At 36.6% G+C, this 17,568-nt stretch overlaps 1 protein-coding gene across 1 annotated transcript in view; it reads right to left on the minus strand.

The window, feature by feature from the left end:
* Positions 1-120: 120 nt before the first annotated feature.
* Positions 121-17,568, minus strand: part of si:dkey-11f4.7 (piezo-type mechanosensitive ion channel component 2) — a 44,877-nt gene continuing 27,429 nt past the window's right edge. The window contains exons 34-48 of the mRNA XM_060881346.1: positions 16,705-16,963; positions 15,547-15,735; positions 14,048-14,246; positions 8,013-8,145; positions 7,433-7,580; positions 7,131-7,345; positions 6,050-6,208; positions 4,538-4,685; positions 4,221-4,409; positions 4,031-4,123; positions 2,960-3,129; positions 2,734-2,850; positions 2,178-2,257; positions 1,026-1,245; positions 121-465 (exon numbers count right to left, since the gene is read on the minus strand). Coding sequence (XP_060737329.1) covers positions 210-465; positions 1,026-1,245; positions 2,178-2,257; positions 2,734-2,850; positions 2,960-3,129; positions 4,031-4,123; positions 4,221-4,409; positions 4,538-4,685; positions 6,050-6,208; positions 7,131-7,345; positions 7,433-7,580; positions 8,013-8,145; positions 14,048-14,246; positions 15,547-15,735; positions 16,705-16,963 — 2,575 coding nt within the window. The 3' untranslated portion in view covers positions 121-209. The remainder of the gene's footprint in view (positions 466-1,025; positions 1,246-2,177; positions 2,258-2,733; positions 2,851-2,959; positions 3,130-4,030; positions 4,124-4,220; positions 4,410-4,537; positions 4,686-6,049; positions 6,209-7,130; positions 7,346-7,432; positions 7,581-8,012; positions 8,146-14,047; positions 14,247-15,546; positions 15,736-16,704; positions 16,964-17,568) is intronic.

Genomic DNA, 17,568 nt, shown 5'->3' on the forward strand with positions numbered 1-17,568 from the left:
ACATCAGTATGTGTCATATATACAATATAAAGCAGAATGGAAGTATAAAGAATTTCATGCTCAAGTGGTAAAGACTGATAATACATAGCATTGGGCAGTTTAGGAAATATTTAAATGGGCACTTAATTAGGAAAGCAAGACAACACTATTAAAATTCTGGTAGGACATTAAAAAAACAGCAATTATCACTTAAAGGAAGCTAAGAAATACTAGTCTGTTTTCTTTTCCCTGGTCATTTTGATCATGGTTTCAGGTGAACGGTATAAAAAGATGAGTTTCTCAAACAGTTGCTCTTCTAGTTCCATCTCGCCAGTCTCCCGAACAACGAAGATGTCGGTGCACAGTTTCAGCACACGGTCCACATTTGGTAGTTCCTCAAACATGATGGAACGAGATATTCCATTAAAGAACTCACGCACAAACTTACCAATCACCAACACCACTGACATGTACAGACCCACAATGCTGCACAACACACAAGACACAGAATGACAACTTGTAACTTTTTGCAGTGTTCTTTTAAAACAAAAAACAGCTTATGCACATTTTATACTATTTGCTGTGTGCATGTAGTTCAAGCTAAACATTCTTTGTCATGCTAATGTAATCCAATCTTTAATATTAAAACTATTCATTTATTCATTAATCTACATCTAATAATTTATGACTTATTTTCATAATAAGTTAAGGAATTGTTTTTGAATGCTGCCTAAATCAGTAAAAAGTGTTGTCAAGAATGTCAAGGAATATCCTCAAGAATGCTTCAAAAGCATTTAAGGTAGCTTTGTCCAATATTCCACAAATTAAAGTTATTAACATATATAATATATTCAAAATGTAAGAATAAATTCTTAATTTTTTTATTAAAATTCATTCAAAAAGTAAAAAAAAAATACTAAACATCAAATCAATGAAAATACAAGATTTAAAAAAGATCAGACACAAGAGTTATGTAAAAGAATCATAATTACTATCATGTAATATATGTATCTATTATGCCAAAAGAAAGAGAATAGCCTTCTTACCCATATCCAGCTAAGAATCCCAGGCTGGATGGACTGACTTTATCATTGAAGACCACTATTTCAATGTTCCGGCATCTGGTTATTGGATGGTCTGGACTGCACTCCTCCACCACCCACCAGTATGGCGCATTGCCCTCATTTCTACTGTTGGCTTGTTTCAGTTTGATGGACAAGGGGTGGAAGAAGACCAAATTATGGTCATCAGGGCGTTCAGAATGTTCTGTGAAGTTTAATACAACTGAAGGTCATTGCACACATTTGCATCAATAGATAAAAAATACATTATTATCACCATGGTGAATTATTTCCACTACTATATGCAGCTAAGTTGAGAAGCTACTGGGGGAGTAAATATTCATTTTGCAGATTTGAGTTGTTTCAGATGTGCCACTATAAGCTTTGCACATTTTGACATTTGGCATTTTCTTGTATTCCTCAATGCAAATATTTGCAACTTTTGTTATTTTCAGGTTATGCCACAGAATTTCAGTAGGATCTAAGTCTGGGGTTTTATTCAGCCATTCCAAAAATCACACCATTGTTTTTCTTTGCCATGTTCTTTGGCTCATTCTTGTTGGAGCATACATTTTCAAATGGAGAAGGTTCTCTACAGTATTTCACCTGATCTAGCTTCTCTGAGAATTGCTTTTCTTGCCCAGTTTGTTCTAATCTGGGTAGTGTCTGGGTTGTGTTATACTTTACCACTTTGCTGAAATGGATTTCACAGTGTTCTTTGCTGATATTTTAAGAATCTTTTCCAGTTTTTTCTTCCTATCTGCTTCATTCAGAAGCTTCACAGATAATTCCTTCGTCTTCGCTACATAATGACTGAACTGATCTGAGATTTTAACTCAGCGCTGAAAGTCAAAAATATTTATTGAGCAACTAAACAACAGCTGAATAGAGGGGGATTTAAAATGTCCACAGGTATATGTTGTCTCATGAGCTCTTTTAGGCTGACTTTTCCTTTTTTTTTAAATAATGCTCAGGACATCCTGTGTGTGTCATCATGATCAAACTGAACTGATTTCCAAAGTATATAACATACTTAGATTTCTTTTTTTAAGATAGTATTGTTCTATGAAAAAATAATACCACACAAGATCACATGATTTCTGGTGCCCAGTATTTATGAAAACATGAATGACTTGCCAACATTAAGTCTATGAGCCATTTTTGCTTCTGGTCCCGAGGGTCCTCGGATATATTTAGGCATCAGGTTTTCAATTATCCTAAAAATAAAACAAACACAAGAAGCATAAGAAAATGGACAACTGCTTAAAAATTGGATGAATATAAAGTCCTATTTTCATGCAAATCTCAATATATCCTAACATATCTGCACATATCCCCTTAGTTTAGTGTATTCCTTTTTTTCTCTTCCTCCATAAGGTTTTGTTTATCAGAATGGCTATATATTGTGTATGTTATAACTAGTATACCTTTTCCATTATTGTGTTGTGTTTTATGTTTTATCCATTACTATACAATTTGAAACATTTCTGCACTCTGTTATTCTCTGTTGTATATGTTAGTATGGGTTTAAATTTAGAAAAAAATGAAGAAATATGCTAAGGTGATGAGCATATTTGATTTAAGCTTGAAATATAGTTCATAAGTTACATATGTTGGGCATGAGGAAAAAAACATGAATAAAAAGAAAGCAATAGAAAGAAACAAGGAAAGAATTGTGAGTGAAAATACTTACACTGGTTTGGTACGTGTCCCTTTGAGCATTTGCACAAGGTTATGTTGCAGATCTTTGTCCTCATACTTTACAGTGTGTTCACCTATGGTCTCTACGTTCATGGCAATGGATGCATTTCTGCCAATAAGACAAAAAAAAGTTGAAGATATCTGGTGGTGCCAAGAAGGGAGGTATGTTTGTGTGTGTAAATCTTGGATTTATATCTCTGTGCGTGCATATACTGTACCTTGTTATGGTCCAGCGCATAGTAATGTAAATGTGTGAAGAATTGCTAAGTTCATGGATCATGGCTTCATGGCTTGCTGGACTGATGCTCCACAGCAAACTGGCATCACTTTTAACTTTTGCTATTACTATGTCCTCTGCCATGTAGTTTACTATGAACTGCATTGCAGACTGGTCGAGGTGAGAAAGTGTAAAAGATAAAAGAGATAAAAGTTAACAAGAGTAATCAAATATGGAATGTCTAGTACATATATTAGCTCATTTTCTCACACCATAAATACAACTCCATCTTCTGAAACATTCCCCATCTAGTCAACTAAGAAGTAAAGGTATTGAGGCAGCACTGAGGTTTATTTAAGTACTGGTTTATTTTAGCACATTTTAATAAATTTTTTAGAGCAAATTTGCCATCTCTGGCCACTGGGAGGAATTATAAAATATGTCTCATTAATTCCATGAGTGACAATGTGAAAAAACAAAATGAGAAAGCTTCTGATGGTCTACAGGAACTCATTCATTCATTCATTTTCTACCGCTTATCCAAACTACCTCGGGTCACGGGGAGCCTGTGCCTCAGGCGTCATCAGGCATCAAGGCAGGATACACCCTGGATGGAGTGCCAACCCATCGCAGGGCACACACACTCTCATTCACTCACGCAATCACACACTAAGGACAATTTTCCAGAGATGCCAATCAACCTACCATGCATGTCTTTGGAGCGGGGGGGAAACCGGAATACCCGGAGGAAACCCCCGAGGAGAACATGCAAACTCCACACACACAAGGCAGAGGCGGGAATCGAACCCCCAACCCTGGAGGTGTGAGGCGAACATGCTAACCACTAAGCCACCGTGCCCCCTACATGAATTCATGTAAGCCATTAATATTTTCTTTGGCCACAACTGTAGCCAGATAAATTCTTCTGTATTGTCTAAAAGCCTGAAGAATCAAGAACACATTTTGCTTTAACATCTCCATAACAAAGGCAAACTCACAAAAAAGTGATAAATTACTTAGATTACTATAAGAATACAACAGTTGTTATACAACATTTTATTTATGACTTTACCGGGTAAGTGGCATAAACATTTGTCATCTTTTGGTATGCAGCTTCAGAAAAAGGCATTAGATTCTGCTCTTGGGCACTCATGCTAAACAAAGGCTGAAACAAAAGTAAAAATACACAGACAAATAAATGAGTAAAGGCTTTAGTAATATAGATTTGATAAAAAATATTAAAACAATGTCAAATCTTTAACCTCATATCCTGATATGCTAAGCTGGATGGAAACATCTAACGGTTGATTGGTTACTCCAGCTACTGATTTGACCAGAGACATGAAGAGAAGTGGAAACCAGACAATGCAGATGAGGGAAAAAATTATCACACCACCCATACCATATTTAACCATTTTGTTTTTTTTCTGTCCAGGAATGTGAGGGTATTTCTGCGGGGAAAGACCGAGGGGAATATTAAATCAACCATTCACAACTCTAATCATAAATATGCATCAAGTTGTTTAATAGCCTTTAATTCTGTATAGCCTATTATGCATTTGTGTAAAAACTGTTCTACCTTCTCAGACTCTCTCCAGCACTTGAGAATGAATATGTTGGCATATATGTCTTCCACACAAATCCAACTAGACAAGCTGAGAGTGGTATCTGTCCATACCCAGTCCATCACAGCCCGCAGTTCGGTCAAAAAGGGAACCATTCGGAAGCTATGAGTGGAAAACAAACAAGGCAGATAAAGATAAAGAGGCACAAATAAGAAATGGTAAAAAAAAAGAAAAAAAAATGGTAAAAAAAAAGAAAAACCTGCCAGACCTTTACTTCTGCCCTGACTGCACTTACATTTCATGGTCAGGGTTCCTCTACTCCTTCACTTTCACATTTCTCAACCACAGTAGCAGAAGAGTTTACATCTAGAGTGTGGTAGGCATTCTGTAAAAGTCTAGGGATTCCTCTCATCACAAGCTCACTGCAGCTGTGAACACTACATTTATAGCAAATATCTCCAAAACCCTTTGATTCACTCCTCCACCAGCCTAAACCCTTTCCAGTGTTTCATAGGCTATCAACCACCCAGGTTTCCCTGGTCAGGTGAGCCCACAGAAGTACCCTCAATCATTGAGTGGTTTCATGGATGTAGAGAGGTATGGGAGACCAGCCACCTCTGACTCCAGTGGGCCATACTCAACCATCAGTTTCAGGCCCACCGCAGGAGAAGGCCCCATCCACAATACCAAATTGACAGATGGTGTGGCTCTCAACTATGAATCTCCACCTCAAACTTCCATGCAAGAAACTCAGCCTCTAGTTTTGCATTCAAGATTCAGCAGCAAATTAACACCCTTGCAATCTCACCCCCATGCACTGAAGTGAATGGAGAGCAAGCCTACCTCGTGCACCATCTAAATTCTCATAGGAGGAGGAGATTGCAAGACGTCATTTTTTGGCAGGAGTACACACCCAAAGAAAGATCCTGGTTTAACGCAAACAACTTTCTAGAACTTTCAATTATTGGAACTCTGAGTTCCATCAAACACACCCTGACCGCCCATCACCCAGACCTAGAGGGCGGCCAAGAAGAACACCAGGAGATGTTATTAGGAAGGGATAATCTGTAATAAATTACCCCACAATTCCCCCTCTGACTCACCAGATGGAACTCTGGCCAGAATACTGAATCTCTTGGGTCACTTCTGTGAACATTTAAACCTTCTGCATGTAGCTACTCACCACATAGAAACATGTTTCTATGCATGGCCTGTTTTTGCCTTTTTGGATTTCTCTTGCTGTTTCAATTTTTCCTGGTATTGACTGTGCTTTTGTGAACTGAGTTTGTCTTCTTCTGTTTTTTGGTTTTCTCTTTTCTAATACACACTTTCTAATACTACTACCACTGCATCTGGTATCCAATTACAGTAATATTGTACATCATGTTCTAGTACTTGCAACTGCTGTCCAGTTAATTAATTATATTATTATTTATTTACTTATTTTTTAAATAAAAACTCTCCTTCAACTGTCCAACAACCATTTAAATTTGTATTAGCTTGTAACTGATAGTGAAAGCACTAACCCCTGGAAGAGAAATAGATTGAGGTAGTTGTAGTTTTTAGTGAGGAAATTGCCCAGGACTCGATTTGGGTAGCCGCATTTGATCTGATATGCCGACAAGCCAAAGTAGATGCACTTCACAAAGTACCACAGCTGTGCAACATGATTTCTGTTAAATCTCCTGCAACAAAAAACAGTCAATTTAACTTAAACACATTCTAGTCAAAAGTACTCATTTCTACATTAAAGAACAGCATCAAAGCACAAAGATATTAAAGTTAAATGCAGGTTAATTTAACCACATTTTGGGTAAAAAAAGAGTCTTGCAGAATTTGCAAAATGTTAATTTTAAAAGCTATTTTACATAACATGTTTACATATAATCCAAAAAACAACAACAATAACTGAATCTACCAAATTAAACAGTTCAAACCTTTATACACTCTTGATTCTTAATGCTATGTGATAGTTGCTCATATGTCAGTTGTCCTGAGAAGTTAACCATGTCCTCAACATTCCTTCTATCATCTGCATATTTGGCCTCTTTTCAACAGCAGCTATATGCTTTTGAGATCCATCTTTTCACACTAAGTCCAACTGAGTTGCTCATACACTGTCAGGAATGTCATACTAGTGTTCGAATTAAGAGTCTCTTAAGTCCTGGAAAATATGGTCTGGGGACAGTTCAATAATATAAATCTGAGGCAACAGCACAATACATGTGGATGTGGTAGCTAAGTGGCTAAGGCATATTTATGTAAATGTATAAAAATGTTTATATATTTTCTGAAGAGCTGTAGTAAATGAAAAAACATAAGACCATTAAATTAAATAGTAAGTTGTAAAAAAATGATTCTGCAAAGCAAATGTAAACTAATGACCCCAACTGTATGGGTTTTATGTGAACTAAAATTTTATTATAAAATTAAAGACCCTATGTGGAAGTTTTTGTATGATGGTTAATGAAAAAATTACATTTTTAGACAATATTGTAAACTCTTCCACAGACAGCTGCTACAGAAAGCCAGGCATGAGCACAGCATAAAAGCATTTTTTTTGCAAGTTTTGCACAAATTTGTGACTATCACTGAGCAATTGTTTACCTCTCAGTGACGCCAGGGAGTATGAAGAACATCCAGAAGTGTATTCCAAAAACTAAAACCACCTGAAACACACACTTTCCTAACAAAGTTTTCCTCAGGTAGAGAGCCCGGTCAACAACCATAGTTGCAAATTGGATGAGAAGCATAACAAGGAAGGCCTCAGGTACTTGGTCCTCAGACAAGGATTCAGTGATATCAGCTGCTGCTGTATGTTTCTATTTAAACACAAGAATGAGTGTATAGACAATTAAAGAAATGAAAATAGAAATGTTAAAGAAAATTTAGAAAATTGTCAGCCTTACCCCAAAAGCCCAGTAGCCGAAGATGATGATGATAAAGTTCACAACGTCAATCAAGAACATCAGGGCATATACATCACATACAGGGCTGTAGTCAGGATGAATGATGTCATAGAAAAACTGTCTGATAGGTAAGTACACATGTAGAGCTCTAGAAAAACAAAAAAGAAAGCTTGTTGGAAAGCTTGTTGAAGCCCTGTAAAACTGTGTGCTTTTAATATACAAATAAAGCAATAAAGCTTGGAGTTAAACTCCAGTCAATATATTTAACAGAGATATAGTCATCTTTGGTAAAATGTGTATGATTAAGTAAATAATTAACAAAAGAAAAATTATTTTACAAAGAATACTGTAAGAGTTTTTTTTATAATATTAGACAGCAAGTCAAAATTAGGAACAAAATCACTGATTCACACATACCTTACTTATACTGTATGTAATAGAACACCAACACTAACTGAAAGTATAAACAACTTCCCAGTATATGGCAAATAATCCCAAAAGTAAATGATGCAATACTGCTAGCTTGAGTGAATTTTTGAAGTTTATCTTCTTTTTTTAAATTATGCTAGACTTCACTCACATTTCTATGATAGCAGTCTTAGCGTCAAGCATTTTTTCTCTAACCAGCTTTCTGAACTGTTCTTTTCTGGACAAAGGTACTCTGGAATGGGGTTTCCTCTTCTTTGGCTGATTTTGTTTCAACCGGCTTACATCTGTTGAAAATATACCAGCAACATTAATACGATTCAATAAATCTAGCATAAGTTCCAATTAAAACAAAGTTGACCATCCCATAGATAAGCTTTTTGAACTATGTGAAGATGTTGGATATTGTACTGTGATGTGAAATGTTTATATATAGAAAAAAACATGAATCATGTCTTAGTAAGGTTTGGAGTCACTTAACATATTATAATACACATTTCTGCAACAGTTTTTACTCAGTTCGTGTTTGATAATAAGGGAATGTGCTGTCTAACAAGATGTCTAACAAGATGTGTTTTCAACCAGCCCAAAAGAACCTACGTTCTACAAATCAACCCCTCTTCATTTTCTTACACTGGTTTCCTGTTGCCACCTGAATCAAATCATGGCCTTGATGTTCATGTACAAGACCTTGTACATGAATTTTGGTCAATTAACAACTGATGCTGGGTTGTGCCTGCTCAACAAGGCATAAGGCATGACATATAGCTTTGTTGTATTTTCTCATTCGTAAGTCACTTTGGATAAAAGAGTCTGCTAAATGAATAAATAAAAATGAAAATGTCATCATGTCAGTCAAAAATAATCAGTAAGGTGATTAGTAAGAATAACTGTTCATATGCAGATGCAAAGCTTTTTTTTCCTTTTGTATTCAGAAAGAATTTAGACTAGTTTACATCCTTATTTTATTAGGTTGCAGACATAACCTAAACGGATTAGGTTATTTTTGCATTAAACTGCAACATTCCCTGTCAAGGTTATGCCAAATTTCACTGATCACATGTCACTGATCACTCAAACATGTTTCATGTTACTATTCATTAGTACTCTTATTTAAGAATATTAAATCATTTCTGGTTTCCGTATCTTTCATTGTCAAACTTGTCTTGTTGTGTTGTGTTTGTCATGTGTCCTACAGCCTGTCTTGGTTGTTTTTGTGTTGCAGTTTTTAAAATAAATTGTCTGTACTTCCATCCACACTCGCCTGCTTTTCGTGACAATCTCCTGGAATATTACATTTAGACAAGCAATCATGTCAATACCAGTGACAAACCCTATCTCCCAAAAACCACCGCAGTCTACAAGTATAGCCACTCAGGACTCCGTTCTATAGCACAGTGCCCCATTAGAACATCCCAGCTCACCTGACTTTGGATCATGGACACCTGTTTTCAGTAATGCTATGTACACTATATAAACAAACTCCAAACACTGACACAATGTGAAGTATATTTACCTGATGTGCTAAACCTTTGTTCTCATGTTTGAGTTCTGTCTCATGGCTTGTTCATTGTCTCATGGTTTACTAATTCAGTTCTGCTTTGTATACCTGTTTTTATTCTCCTGTCTGCTTTCAATATAGTATATCACAACTGCACCCAACCTATCCTGCCTGGCACCTGTAATTTCAGCTCCTGAAATTGACCATAGGTGAATCCTGTTGGTATCGATTGCCCATTCTTATATTATCTAGCTGACTGGACATGATGACCAAAACACATAGCCAAGACATCAGAGACGTTTTAAGAAAAGTGTATGTGAAAGTCTTTGAGTGGTGTGACCAGATCACAGGCTGGAACCCTTGTAAATATTTATGGAGAGACTATAACTAGCATAATTATAATGCTTTTCATTCTGTTGACTGGATCTTCAAAAGAATGCCATATTTTTAGCATAATATACTGCAGGTTTAATTGAGTTAATTTACAGTCCTTATTAACTAATATCTACAGTACCATGTTATAAATATGTTATCTAAAACAATGTATATTTTAACATATTTACATGCACAAGGATTATTAATTCAATCAAAAATATTCTTTGGCATATAATTTTCAACAGTGTAACTGATGCCAGTCATGTCCATAACTGCATACTCCATATAGTTCTCCTAATCATATGATGACTACCCAATCCCCAGCCAAGAGCCATACGAGAAAAATCTGCTCTGAACCTCTTGAATCAACAGGTTTGTCTATTTCCTATTGTCTTTGCCCAACAGATTCCTGTATTACACACAATGCCATTCAACTAATTTCTGATAACTGCACCAGTTGGAATTCATATTCAGATGCAGCAGATCTTCAAATCAGTCCAGATTTCTCACCTATTTATCTGTGTACTCTTTTTAATCACAAATGGTCTCAAAGCTTTCAAGCTTTCATGCTTTCCTCACTAATGTGTGGTCCCTGGTGAACAAAATGGATGACATTTGACTTCACCAAAAACAGTAAGAGACCTATGGACTGTAGTGACTTTCACTAAAACATGGCTCAACGGCGGCATACCTGACAATGCTATCAAGCTAGTCGGATGCCACACACTCCAGGCAGACAGAACAGACGAATCCGGTAAGACCAGAGACAGAGAATTGTGCATTTATATTAACAAAAACCTGGTGTACAAACTCTGTCATTATAAGGAGACACTGCCCAGTTAAACTTGAATTTCTCATGGTTTAACATAGACCTTTTTATCTACCAAGGGAGTTCACCTCCACTATTGTTACCGCAGTGTATATCCCCCCAAATGCTAATGCCAAGTTTGCTATGAACAAGACTTTATGCAGCCATTAGCAAACTGCAGACTGCTTACCTGGAGTCTGCCTATATAGTTGCTGGTCATTTTAATCACTCAAACTTAAAGACTCACCACTTAAATTTCACCAACACATTTCCTGCGATACAAGAGGAAACAAAACTTTGGACTATGTTTATAAACACCACTGGAGCCTACACTGCAACCCCTCTCCCCCACCTGGGAAAGTCAGACGACCTTTCTTTGTTTCTCATCCCTCAGTACTCACCAGTCATCCAATGTGTGAAGCCTACAATAATGGCCATCAAAGTGTGGCCATCAAATAATCTGTACTTCAGGACAGGTTTCAACATACTGAATAGAATTTGTTTGCCTCTCAGGTGACTTGTGCCTCTAACATGGATTGATATTTACACTTCCTCTGTGCTCGATTAGATTAACACCACTACTGACAGTGTTACTACCCAGAAACAGATCACCAAATACTCAAATCAGAAGCCATGGATGAACAAGGAGGTACGGCTCCTGGTGCAGGCCCATAGCACAGATCAGGCGATGCACAGGTCTATAACACACCCAGAGCAAACCTGGGGCATCAAAAAGGCCAAGGCCAGGGCAAAATTGAGGCATCAAAATGGCCAAGTACTGCTATAAGCTAAAGGTAGAGACTCACTTCTTTATCTCCAACCCCAGAGGCATGTGGCAGGGTATCCAGGCCATCAGCGTCTATAAGCCTAACTACGTCCCCCATTAACCATAGACATCTCATCCCTGAGCAAGCTAAATTAATTTAGGCCAACTTCAACAGTAACAACAGAGAGATGGCCACTAAAACCAGACCCTCTGGAACCCTAAAGAGAACCATAAACTCACGCAAGGCTGCCGGACCAGACGGCATCCCTGGGCATGTCTTATGAACTTTTGTCTTATGTTTTATGAACATCTTCAACCTGTTCCTCACCCTAGCAACTGTGCAAACATGCTTTAACCCTCCGGTTTTCCTTTCCTGCATTCCTATGCAAATTAGGAGCGCCAAGTCAAGTTGACCTTGTCTGTTTTGACTGCTTATAAAAAAATGGATGTAAAAAAATTTAAAGTATATATGGTAGCCTCTTTTTTTTCAAAAAAGAAAAAAAACATTTCCAACATATTAACATATATTTTGCAAAAATATTTTGTAATATTTGGTATAATAAACCTCATTAATGCCTCATTTTCTAGTAAAAAAAAAAACAGAAATTTTGAATTATTTTCACTATAGAGGCACAAAAGCTGATGCACAATTACAAGTATATTTCAAAGCCAGGAGATTTTTTGAAACCATTTTGACCATTTTTAATGTCAGCAAATAATAAAACCTGTTTTTTCCTGGTCAAATTGTCTTGAATGCTTATAAATCAAAGATTATACAATTATCACCATTCTGGGTGATCAGCCTTACATTTGTGAACATTTTACACTTGTAATGTCTATTTTGTCTGTGTGTGTGTGTGTGTGTGTGTGTGTGTGTGTGTGTGAATGTGTGTGTGTCTGTGTAAAGCTTGTTGGTAGAGAAGATATTGCCCCCAGCTGGACAAATGCATACAAGTGTGAAATATTTACAATTGAGTAGCTTTTGTTTTTTCTGGAGGCCTAATGAAATGCAATGCCAATGCCTGTGTGTGTGTTGTGTGAGTGTGTGTTTTGGGTGCGTGTGTTAGTGGACATTTTATGTGTGCATTTTTGTGTCTGTATGTATGTTCATTATGCTGAAAAGGGCAAAAGTGTAACCTATTGCCCCACTAAATGTGGCCGGGTCCAACTGACCCTGGATGACTTGAGGAGGAAAGTACTGATTTTACGAACACATAAGTTCAATGAAAATAGACAAAATTAATTTTACTTGCAAAGTTCTTAATTTGGAACAATCCTGGTAAATTTCAGGCAAATATGTGGAAGAAAACCCAAGTTATGACACATTAAGTTTCCAGCAGAGGTCAAAATTGTCCTGAGGAAAACAGGAAGGTTAAATTCACCTCCACTGTCCCAGTTGTGAAACACTCCAACCTGATGTGCCTGAACAACTACCGCCCAGTAGCACTCACACCCATTATCATGAAGTGCTGACAGCAACTGGTCCTGGCACACTTACAGAACTGCCTTTCACACACATTGGACCCACATCAGTTTGCCTACTGGAGCAATAGGAGCACAGAGGATGCAGACTCCTCAGTGCTGCAATCTGTGCTCACATATCTGGACAATAATAACATATGCACGAATGCTGTTTGTGGACTTTAGCTCAGCATTTAATACTGTCACCTATTCTAAGCTAATCACCAAGCTTGGGGATCTAGGCATCAACACCTCCTGCTGTCCCTGGATTATGGATCTAATTCCATAATCATGTTTGCTGACAACACCACTGTGATTGACCTCGTCACCAACAATGATGATACAGCCTACAGGAAAGGAGTACAGCATCTGGCAGTATGGTGTGTCGACAACAACCTGCTCCTCAACACCAACAAAACAAAAGAGCTCATCATGGACTTCAGGAGGGAGAGAGGAGGCACACATTCCCCACCCCCATCAGTGAGTCTGACATTCCAGTTAGTTGATTGCTGTTTTGCCAGATAACACTGTGTTCATTTCACTATTTCTGCACACGTAATATTGTCTGAACATACAGTATTTACACTGGTCGGCGCTGTTTCTGTTTATTGTCTTTTGTGTATTGTCTTGTAATTTTTTGTTTGCACTGTCTTTTGTCCCGCACTGTCTTGGCTGTCTTGTCCTGCACTGTTTGCACCAGGTTGCACAGTTGCACTGTAGGTAGCTAGGAATAACTTACTAAGTCCTTAGCTCTGGCTTTGTTTTGTGTTGCACCATGGTCCTTGAAAAACGTTGTCTCATTTCACTGTGTACTGCAACAACTATATATGGTTGAAATGACAATAAAAGCTTCTTGACTCTTGACTTGAAAAAGGTTGGTGATGAGTGGACAAAAAGGTAGAAATTGGTGTCATAGTGTGTGTTGAAATCATGTTAACCCAGGAAAATGTAGGGGTTGTCTGGCTTTTAAATTTTTGAAGCACATTTCAAAAATTATGACCATAAAAATATTTCCAAATTAGGCCCAAATTTGTTACAATAGTGACACTATCACATTGACAGAACCCAATTTTCTCAGAACGTTCCTTAGACTCTCTTCAATTCACCAAAATTCACAACCTCTTATTTGGACAGTTCTATGGTTCTACAGCTGCTATAAATAACTTTGCCAGTAGAAGAAGAAGAAGAAGGTAAAATAACAATAGGGTTCCTACCTTCAGTAATAGGAGTGCTTATACATGCTTTAATGCATCTAATATTACACACACAATTACGCACCATGGCTTTCAGAATCTTCTTTTCTTCTGAAAAATAGCTTAGCAGTGGAGGTCTGGAGTGGCAAGAAACCAAGTCGTCTTTTTCTATCTCCCTTTTCTCCTTTTTCTGCTCCACTTAGCCTGTTTTTTGCTGCTTTCTTTTTCAGTTTCTTAAGGAAATCAGGCATCTCTACCTCTTTGTTGTCCCAGAGACCATGACACTGCAAAAAACACAGACAAACATATTTTTTCAGTCTCTAACATCTTCTGTAGGCATCTTCTGCCTTGCTCATACCTTTTAATTTATGACACATACCCACACACAATATTGTATTCTGAAAGACACAAATGAGGGTCTATAAAAAGGAGTGTTTCACTGACTAGCAATGATCTAATCACAGAATTATCTACAGACATGACTAGTTTACCTACTTATTAAAAGAGTGCATGAAAGCATCAGACGGAAGGGCTTTGGAATTATCTATATGGCAAGCATAATTTATTACAATTTAAAAGTGGTCAGAAATATAATGTCTTATATAGTCTTAATTACTAGTCTTAATCACAAAATCATTCCAGTAGACTGGAAAGTTTGTTCACAAAAAAATCCCACAATGCACTGTGAAAAACATGGCGCATTGATGCTTACTATGTTCCTTTACAGAAAATTACTTCATATTTTCTGAAGCCTTTCAACTCACAGAAAGTGTAAGACAGACAATCAAACAACTGTGGCTGCAAATGTAAGTAAATTGGTATTGTTGTAGCTCTCACATGATTACTTTCTTTAGTGATTTTAACTTGATTTGACATTCTAGTATATAGGTTTTCTTAAAGTCAAATCTTAAAGGCTTAATGATATAAAAAAAAAGACAACCTAGCCTACACTCCTGCTTGAAGTATCATGTCAGAAATTATTTTTCATAATGTGCTTTAATATCTTGCAAATAATGCCAATGCCTTTTGTTGAGAAATTGTAGTGTTAATGATTTACAATGCTGATTATTAATTAATCATTTTTACTTAGAACTTTGAGAGAATCAGTCAAAAACGTATAGAACTGGTTTCCTAATAAAATTGATTGAGATGTTGCCGTGTGTATACAAAGATTCATTAGTATTTTTTATCATTATATAATCCTATAATTATATAAAACTTAAATAATAAGTTATTTTAGTGTCATTGTTTTCATTATTATTATACAACAATAGAAAATGTATAAAATGAAGGAAAATTTATTCTATAAGCAGGTTCCTGAAAATGTACTTGATAGTGTAAAATTTAATGTAATGTTGTAATATGTTTTAAAAAATTGTTCTTCTACTTTGTATGTATGTAATTTATTATTTATAATAGTTATAATAGTTATTTATAATAAATACAGATTATTTATATATATATATATATATATATATATATATATATATATATATATATATATATATATATATATATACACACACACACACACACACACACACACACACACACACACACACACACACACACTGCCTTCAACACCTTGAGGATGGAACGATGGAAGAAAAGAGCAAGCAGCTGAATAAGATCAAACAGAACATAGCCATCTTTCTTTTCCACTCCTATGATGTTCGGCAGAGCAAACGGCCTCTCCGCATTAATGCCACGATATGCCGAGGTAGTCCAAGGAAAGAAGCCAAACTGGAAGAAGTACTTCACTACCACTGTAAGCTGAGAGAAAAAATTAAGAGGGTGTTTAGATGGTTTAATATTGCTATAGAACAAGCCATAGAGAGTCTTACCTCAGCTCATAAACAAATATTACAGAACAAGCAATAAAACTAGAGACTTTTTTCAGACTATCATATATTGTACAGCTCTTTCAACACACATTCTAAGCACATAGGATCAAAGAAACTACTACTTAAGGGCATCTCTGATGGAATTGTAGAATTTGACAGGGCTTTTAACACTACACATAACTCTGGTTTATTGCAGTTCTAAACCCAGTTTTTAACTCAGATAGATGAATGTGTCACACTTGAAATTTAGAAGCAGGGTTAGCACCTCTTTTTACCTGGGTTATCAAACCCAAGCATAGTTAGCAGTGCTTTTGTAATATTAACTTCGCATTGTGGTGCCAAACGTGCACAGTGTAAAACGTTTTGGTGTTTGCTTAACAACAAACACCTAATCAGAAATTGAACAGTGCATGCCCCATTTTATGTAAAAACCAGGACAAAGCAACAAATAACAAAAACAGCTAGGTAGCATCAAGTGGCAAAACACTGAGCATCATGGAAGAATGAGCTGTAGCATGGAAACAAAGACACTAATGTCATAATATCAAATATCAATGTCTGCCTGCTTAACTATGCAACAAACTTAAATAGATGCACACTTTATTTATCCAATCATGGTTGTTGACACCACAAATATGGAAGGAAGATTATTAAACCAGGGTTTAACTGTTCCAAGTGTGAAAAATACTTATTTGAGAAGATAATCTTCTAAAGTGCATACACTAAACGGTAAAGTACATAGTAGCTAATGAGATCCTATGTTAACAAGGGTGCATATTTACAAAAACAAAAGAAACTAGCATAAAAATTAAGCATTTGAGGTCCTCGGTGAACCATTCCATATTTCTACATAAAACCCAGTGACCCATGAAAGGGAACACCATAGCCTTGCACTGACCTCAGTGTAGATGATGGCAGTCATCCAGAATCGCTTAGTGGGCCGAGGAACAGAGAGCATAGCCCAGAGAAAGATGAGTATGGGGAGGAAGAGCGTGAGCAGCGAGGCAGACACCATGTGATTTAGAATGATGACGAAGTAGCAGAGCATCTCTGACTGCGAGACCATGGTGTTATAAAGGGCAAAGAAGAGCTGCAGGAACCGCGGAATCGAGAGGTAAAACTTATCCGACTCATCAATTTCTGGAATCTGGAACATACTTTTGGGGTTTGGGTATGTTTTCATGAATTGCTTGATACACTGATGCACTGTAAAAAAATACAACTAGACAATAGATTGTCAGATGTGACAATATCAAATCATGACACATTTAGGGAGAGGATGTAAACTTTTGTAAAACAGTATATAAACACAATGATAGTGCAAAATTTTCTGGGACCGTAAATATCTTTATATATCAGATTTTGAAGAGCAGTACAAAAAAAAAAAAAAAAAAAAAAAAAAGGTGAAAAAAAAAAGTCTAACAAAACAACAAATTTACACCTATCAACCTTTTCAACAGTGTACAACCAATCATGTTACTTTTTGAGCATCAGTGATTGTTTGCACCTTTTGTAATAGTTGTTTAGTTGTCCTAAGTGTAAAAAAAAAGATGAGACTCAAAATCACATAGCCTGTTAGAAAAGGCTCAAATATGTAGTACATGCTGAAAATGCAAAGAATGTGCAGGACCTGTGGGCAACTTAAGTGCTCAGGAGGCTCATGAACAACTATCACTATTGTAACAAATCATAAACAGTTTTTGATCATCTAGGTATTTACACAGTATTAGGAATCAAAGGGGTCCAAAATTTTGAACTGGTT

The sequence above is a fragment of the Tachysurus vachellii genome, chromosome 11, assembly GCF_030014155.1.
Source record: "Tachysurus vachellii isolate PV-2020 chromosome 11, HZAU_Pvac_v1, whole genome shotgun sequence".
Classification (NCBI taxonomy): Eukaryota; Metazoa; Chordata; class Actinopteri; order Siluriformes; family Bagridae; genus Tachysurus; species Tachysurus vachellii.